Genomic DNA, 7,705 nt, shown 5'->3' with positions numbered 1-7,705 from the left:
TGTCACTGCCCATGCAGTTTCCCCAGCCACCTTTGCTCACATTGGTCCACCTGCCTACACTACTCTTCTAAATCCTCTCTGTGATGAAAACCCTAGTCAGTAGGCCCTGTGTGACCTGCCTACCTGCCAGCATTACAGATGTGCCCAGATGGTAACATTTGAGCAGGTGAAAACCAGTGCCAAGCTTCTTTTTCTTTTCTTTTTTTTTTTTTTGAGACGGAGTCTTACTCTGTCACCCAGGCTGGAGTGCAATGGCATGTCTTGGCTTACTGCAACCTCTGCCTCCCAAGTTCAAGCAGTTCTCCCTGCCTCAGCCTTTCGAGTAGCTGGGATTACAGGTGCATGCCACCATGCCCAGCTAATTTTTGTATTTTTAGTAGAGACAGGGTTTCACCATGTCGGCTAGGCTGGTCTCGAACTCCTGACCTCAGGTGATCTGCCCACCTTGTCTTCCCAAAGTGCTGGGATTACAGGCCTGAGCCACTGTGCCAGGCCAGCTTCTTAATGAAATATTTTCCTATCAATAAAGTGGGTAATTTGGTTATAATGTTTTTCACAGGAGTTAATCTATTTTCATTTTGAATAAAAATAAAAAGTTGTCACTCATTTCTATTTTTCCTGAGCTGGGCTTTATCACTCAGAGCTAGAAGACACTGCTCCCATGTAACCCCTTCCAGGACACTTTCCATGAGCCTTTTCCTCTGATAACACCTTGTGAGTTTCTCTAGTATTGTCCTGCCTACATTTTATTTTCATCTTTTTGTTTGTTTTGAGATAGAGTCTTGCTCTTGTCGCCCAGGCCGGAGTGCAATGGTGCAATCTTGGCTCACTTCAACCTCCGCCTCCCAGGTTCAAGTGATTCTCCCACCTTACCCTCCTGAGTAGCTGGGATTACAGGTGCCCACCACCATGCGCAGCTAATTTTTGTATTTTTAGTAGAGATGAAGGTTCACCATGTTGGCCGGGCTGGTCTTGAACTCTTGACCTCAGGTGATTCACCCACCTCGGCCTCCCAAAGTGCTGGAATTATGGGCGTGAGCCACTTCACCTATTTTTTTTTTTTTTTTTTTTTGACACAAGGTCATCCAGGCTGCAGTATGGTGGGGCAATCACAGCTCATTGCAACATCAGCCTCCTGTGCTTAAGTGATTCTCCCATCTCAGCCTCCCAAGTAGCTGGGAATACATACATGTGCCACTGCACATGGCTAATTATTTTTTGTAGAGATGGGGCCTCACTATATCACCCAGGCTTGGTTTGAATTCCTAGACTCTAGCCATCCTCCCGCTTCTGCCTCCCAAGGTGCTGGGAATTACAGGCATGAGCTAGATTTAGATTTAGATTTCCAGGTCTGGACCCTTCTTTGTGCTATTCTTTCTTTCTGGGATACTCTTTCCAACCTTTCTAGCTGGGCCAGCTGCTTCTCGTCCCTAGGTGGCCAATTGAGATTGACTGGCCATTTCTTTTCATTCTTTTTCTTCTACAGCCAATCCCTGGCTGCACACGGCAGCCAGCAAGTCCCAAATCCTGTTCGGGCTGCAGTACCCTACTCCCCTGGTGGAAGTCTTTCCATGTTTTCTAATGTACTGAAGACAAAGTCCAGATTCCTCTGCTGGGCTGCCAAGGCCATTGGACAGGCAGGAGTCAGGGAGGAGAGATTTGGTGGGTGCTGTGGTGAAGGGCTCCCGTCAGGGGCTATTGCCTTCACATGAAGGGAAGAGGCTAAGTCTTCTGTAGAGAGTGGTGTTGGGCGTGGGAGGTGAGCACATAGGGAGGGGACGTGGTGGGGCGGGGTGGGGGTTGAAGAGGGTGGAGAGAACTCAGAGTCACTGTGGGAGCAGTAGCCGACCAGGAAAACGCAGTATCACTGACAAGCTGCAGTGCAGATTCAGCTGAGAACTTTTTTTTTTGTATTTTTAGTAGAGACAGGGTTTTTGCCATGTTGCCCAGGCTGGTCTTGAGCTCCTAGGCTTAAGTGATCCACACTCCTCGGCTTCCCGAAGTGTGGGGATTACAGGCGTGAGCCACCATGCCTGGCCTCAGCTGAGAACTTGATAGAGGAGTTCCCAGTGACAGCAGGCTGTCTGGGTGTGCAGATTTCTCTAATGGTCACTCACAGTGGGGCAGGCGCATCCAAGGCAGATGGGTGGATTTGTCCATGGAGGGGGTTTGGCTGGGAGGGTGGGACCCAAGGGCAGGGGGTTAAGGACTCTGAGGAGTCTGTCAAAGAGCAGATGAAATGATGGGCCACAGAAACTTAACCAGATGGTCAGGGAAGTGGACAGGAGAAGGCAGTGAAGTCAGGAGGCAGCAGCTTTACAAAGAGAGAACAGAGATGCCAGTGGGCTTCTGGTTGCAGTGGAGGCAGCGGAAGTATGTATGTATTCCCAGCTACTTGGGAGGCACACACACTGCCATTGGGCCATGCCGGAGTCCTTCATCCACCCAATAAAGAACCTACTCTGTCAGGCCCATGCTGGGAGTGAGGGATACACAGATGGGCACAATGCCAACCTGGTTAGGACGAGCTCACCTGATCAAGGAGACAGGCACGAAAAGAATTGCAGACGGGTCTACACTTGAGGGTGCTGTGGGCATAGAAAGAGGGCAACTCACTGGTCTAAGGGCCAAGGAAGGCCCCCTGGAGAACTGGTTCTTGAAGGACAAGAAGGCAAAGAGAATGGAACATGTAAAGGCTGGCAGAAGGGAGAGGGCCTGGGGAGTTGGTGGAAATAGTTCAGCGGGGCTGCTCATGGGGTTCTCTGAGTGAGACCGAACCAGGTTAGGGAGCCTGGAAGGGGTGGGCAGCCATAGACCGGCTCGCAGGCAGATTTTCGTTTTAGCTTTAGGACAATCACTCTGGCTCAAGGATGTGCATGTGCGTGTGCGTGTGCGTGTGCATGGCCACGGGAAGGGAATGAAGAGAAAAGAGCAGAAGCAGGGAGCTAGAGGGAGGCTGCCATGCCACTCAGGCAGGGATGAAGAGGGTCCCTTCTGGGCAGTGAGCGTGAAGATATGGATTGCCAGACAAATCTGTGAGAGAGACACCGGAGGAGTTGGTGATTTGTCACTGGACTTGACTGGGGAGACAGTGCAGGTGCCATCTAGCACTGCCCAGAGTCTCTAACCCAGATGCCCCTGAGCGTGGCACCTCCGGGTGAGACGGAGGAGCTGTTCAAGATGAGAGGAGAAGGATCAGTTTTGAATATGGTATGAGGCGCCCCTGGAGCACCCGGGGAGCCGTTTCTGTTGTCCTTGGCGTTCTGGGACATGCCTTGTCTTTCTCTCCTGGGTCTGTGCACGCTGTTCCCTCCCTCTGTTGGCAGCAGTCTTCCCCTCATCTGCCAGCCCGGTGTTTTCTCCAGGAGACATCCCTGACCTTGTTGTCAGAGCCTTTGTAGCTCTACTGTAATGTCTCTTTCGAGATAGGTCTCATTTCCCTGCCTCTCTGGGCATCGTCCGCCAGCTTCATGCAGTCTGCACCTCGAGAAGCAGGAAGTGATGAAACACTTGAGTGCCGCTTCCTGAGGATCTCCATCACCCAGGAAACGTCGCTGCACGCTATAGGAGGGAAGATCCTCCCGGGGTGGACTCCAAGCAGGAAGTGACTCTCACCACCCCAGGGGGTTTGAAACACCTCTCCCCGGCTGGGCGCGGTGGCTCACGCCTGTAATCCCAGCACTTTGGGAGGCTTAGGTGGGAGGACAATGAAGTCAGGAGTTCAAGACCAGTCTGGCTAATGTGGTGAAACCCCATCTCTACTAAAAATACAACAACAATTAGCTGGGCGCAGTGGCAGGTGCCTGTAATCCCAGCTACTTGGGAGGCTGAGGCAGGAGAATCACTTGAACCCAGGAGGTGGAGGTTGCAGTGAGCTGAGACCACGCCACTGTACTCTAGCCTGGGCAACAAAGTGAGACTCCATCACAAAAAATCAAAACAAAACAAAACAAAAACACCTCTCCCATGCTCAGGAACCCAGAGCAGGCCAGCGTGTGCAGCCACTGCCCAGACTTGGGATGTTCTGGTTTCAGAGGTGGGGCAGGGAGCTGTAGCCTCCCAGCCACCCTCAGGGAATCCACGGAAGAGGCACAGCCGAAGGGAGGTGCAGGCACCAGAGAAACCGGCTAATAACACCCAACACTTAAGGTCTCATCTTGAACCAGCATGTGAGCAAATGCGAAGGACTCAGGTCCCTCACCCCTCCCTGGGCCTGGAAACCCACCACCTTCCCAAAGCTGGCATCCATCCATTCAATCCTCTCCTTACCTAAGAGGAGAAACCACAGGCCTGGCTGAGGAGACCTTCAAGGCACCGTTTATGAGGCTGAGATAGAAGGAGCTCGCTTTGGACGGGGCGGGGCATGGGGTAGGGGAGGAAGGGCCTCTGAGGTGAGATCATGAGGTGGAGACAGTGACAACGGCAGTGGCCATTTTATTGCATCTTCCGCCTCAAGCCCCGCCTTCGATACACAATGACACTTCCACCTCACAATCAATGACCACAACCACGACAGCCACAAACCTCCAGGAACAGAGGCTGGGGAGGTGAAATCACTCGCCCAACTCCCTCAGCTGCTAGCACAGCGGAGGAGTCCCTCCAGGTCTATCTTACTCCACAGCCCATATTCTTTCTGCCTGGCCAGCAGTTACCCTCCTCAATGAGCAGGCATGGGTGCGGTCTTGGGTGGGCACTGGTCACCCCCATGGAAATCCCTGACGGATGTTATAGGACAGGATTGGATTTGAGGGGTTTTAGAAATGGGGCTCAGGCATCATCAGCATGAGGTGTTTCTGAGCCTGCTGACCTGAGACACAGACAGGCAGTTCCACGGACACAAACACCCAGGTCCCAGGAGGCACACACTGACCTTCCCATGATGTGGATGTGTGGGAACACGTGGGCTCTTAACCACACGCCACGCACCCACAGAAGGGCTGATCCCGCTGGGGGCATACACGCACTCACATATACTCAGTGTCCACATGCACCCACGCCCTGGCTCGGCTCTGGGGACGCTGAGGCAGGTATGGGAAGAAGGGCTCTGACTCCATCAGATGAGGCTGGCGATGCTGGATGTGGTCTCGTGACGCCGGCCAGCAGACAATTGTCCTGAGATGCTGAAGATGCTGCCATGGCCACTGTGGGTGGAGGGGGCAGCCATACAGATGGAGGGGCAGTGTCCGCTCACGCCCACTTGATACAGTAGCAGGCCCAGCAGCAAAAGCGAGCCCAAGGCAGCCAGAGCAATGCCCACAGACAGCATGGCGGCCAGCGGCCGAGCAGGGGCCGGGGCAGCGGCCAGCCCGGCCAGCGTCAGGCCGGTGACCAGCAGCACGAGGCCACTGAGCAGCACCACAAGGGCATCGGCTCCTCCTCCACTGCGCAGCAGGGCCACATGGTGAGCCTGGCGGATGCAGTTCATGTCCTGCACGGCCGAGCTCATCAGCTGTTTCACCAGCACCAGCAGAGCCAGCAGACAGAGCACAGTGCCTGTTGCTAGCCGCCATTCACCTGAGCGGCTGCTGGTGGTTGACAGCAGTGCCACACCGCCCGCCCCACAGCCTGCCACGAGGCCCACGGCCACCACAAAGCAGAGCGCTGAGCGCCTTGGCTGCTGGGACCACCACAGCTCCACCTGCTCTGCCAGCATGTCCGGGGGCAGCCCCCGGCCCCCTGGGGCTTGAGCCTCCTGTTCAGACATGGCTTAGTCAGGCAGGGGTCAGGGCAGGAGGTGAGTGTCAGGGGTCAGAGGGTGCAGATCACAGCCTGGAGCCCCTGCCACCTGCTTGGCAGTTACAGGCCCGGAGTCCCATTCCTCTCACAGTCCAGGATATGGTCACCATTACCTGTAGGGGAAAGATTACAGTCTTACCTTCCCAGCCCACCTGTCCCCCATGGTTGCACCTGGAAGCCTTGGGATGGTCCCTGAGAATCCACCCTGGTGTCACCCTGAATCTCCCCTGGGAAAGCTCCCTCTACAGCACTGTCCCTTGGGAATGCCTCTCAATGACCCCAGGAGAGTGCCCTGCCCATAGAGTACCCACCCCCCGCAAACCCTCCAGGGAATCCCCTCACCCAGGCCCTGAGCTCTCTGCCTCTGGCTCTCTCAGTCGCTTGTCCCATCCCGGCTGGCTGAGGGAGCTGGTGCCACGGTGGATGATGGGATGATCAGCCAGAGATAAAGCCTCATTCAGGATCTGACTCACATGGCCTCAGCTGTCACCACTGGTTCCTGGAGGGGATCTGTGGGGATGGAGGGGGTGCTTATGACTTAACCCTTCTGGAACCAGAAGCCTGACTGACCTTGACTCTTCTCTTTTAGGGCTGTGTCTCCTTCTCTGTGGGTTAGGACCAGACCCCTAACACCCTCCCTCCCCTAACATCACATCCAATCTCACAGCCACAAGTTTGGTGATATAAGGAATTTGTTCCCAAATTCCTCTCTCCAACCTAGACCTCCCTCCTGAGTCAACTGTCACCTTGATGTCCCTGTGATGCAACAGGTCCCAACCCAAGCTTGTTATCTTACCCCAACCTGCTCCTCCTGCTTCCTCACTTCAGGCACTGCATCGCCACCCTCTCAGCCAGCTCCTCCTCCCTCTGCTGTATCTAATCCCTGTCCTGTCCCCGGGCTCCACCTCTAAACATTTCTCCAGCCAGTTCCCTGCAGTCATCTCCACGGCCCGCCTCCACCTCCTCACTGGTCTTCCCGCTCCCCTCGCTCTTCTCCACACTCGCCATTCCCCCATGCCATCCTCCTCCATGATTCCTCTAAAGTGGAGCAAAGGAAGAAGGAGGGCTCTGGATTTGAACCCCAGCTCCAGTCCTTCCCACTGGCAGGAGCCTGGCCAGGCACCTAACAGTGGTTGCTCATTTAACCTGCCCTCCAGAGGACAGCATGTCTCACACTGGGCAGAAATAAAGCACATGTGGTCCCTGCCCTCAGGGAGCCCCAGTCTGCAGCAGGAGACAGAGACAGAAGCAGACAGGCCCGGTCCCTGTGCTAAGTGCGGGTGTGGACCCTGCAGAGCCCAGGAGAGGGGCCTGGGGGAGGGGCCAGGAAGCCTGAGGGTTTCGTCTCTTAGAGTCTCAGTCTCCTCATCTGAAAAGTGAGGACAATAACATTTATCTTGAGGGGTGGGGATGAGTCACCTGACATCTTTGTTTCAGAATTCCAATGGGGCCTAGAGCCTGCATAGATGCTCAAAGTGTGCTTTTTGAATACATGAAAACGATTTACTCCCTCCAAGGCAGGACAGTGCAGAAGACGTAGGTCCCGGGTCATTCTGGGAATATTACTATCTGGCCGTGCACAGGTTACATCCTGTCGAGGTATCTGTCCTCCCCGAGACTCCTCTGCAGAGGCTGATCCCTACCCTCCAGGTGGGCGGGGGCTGGTGCCGATGCCCCCAAGGAAGTGGGGGAGGTGGGCGTGGCCAGGGAGTCAGTCCCAGCATTCTCCTGGGCTTTGGCTTCGCTGGTCTGAAAGTGCTTGCACAGGTGTGCTGAGCCAGTGGGGGCCAGGCTGGGGGTAGGGGTGGAGGTTCTCAGAGGAAAAGCGAGTGGGAGAAGGTGGGGTCGGTGGGGCGTGGGGGGACTATTGGGGAACTCACGAGAAGCCTGGACGTGCTGAATCCAATCTGAGAAGGCAAGGCCAAGCAGGTGGGGCACTCCAGCTCTGTTTCCAGGAAGACAGTTCACC

At 55.0% G+C, this 7,705-nt stretch overlaps 1 protein-coding gene across 3 annotated transcripts; it reads right to left on the bottom strand.

Annotated features, from left to right (window-relative positions):
• Positions 1–4,409: 4,409 nt before the first annotated feature.
• TMEM125 (transmembrane protein 125) lies at positions 4,410–7,705 on the bottom strand. 3 transcript variants are annotated; one of them, XM_012434467.3, is made up of 3 exons: positions 7,617–7,705; positions 6,079–6,246; positions 4,410–5,849 (listed from the first exon to the last, which is right to left on the bottom strand). In XM_012434467.3, exon 3 carries the CDS (start codon positions 5,702–5,704, stop codon positions 5,054–5,056), a length of 651 nt encoding a protein of 216 aa, XP_012289890.2. In that variant the 5' UTR covers positions 5,705–5,849; positions 6,079–6,246; positions 7,617–7,705; the 3' UTR covers positions 4,410–5,053. The 3 variants fall into 3 exon arrangements, with proteins under 3 accessions (XP_012289890.2, XP_012289891.2, XP_012289892.2); XM_012434468.3 differs by lacking the exon at positions 7,617–7,705 and adding an exon at positions 6,533–6,592; XM_012434469.3 differs by lacking the exon at positions 6,079–6,246 and having other exon boundaries at positions 7,617–7,684.

Source organism: Aotus nancymaae, unplaced genomic scaffold (genome assembly GCF_030222135.1).
Source record: "Aotus nancymaae isolate 86718 unplaced genomic scaffold, 86718_ANA_hifiasm-v0.15.2.pri h1tg000007l, whole genome shotgun sequence".
In the NCBI taxonomy this organism is placed as follows: Eukaryota; Metazoa; Chordata; class Mammalia; order Primates; family Aotidae; genus Aotus; species Aotus nancymaae.
This window is presented reverse-complemented; position numbering and strand designations above follow the sequence as displayed.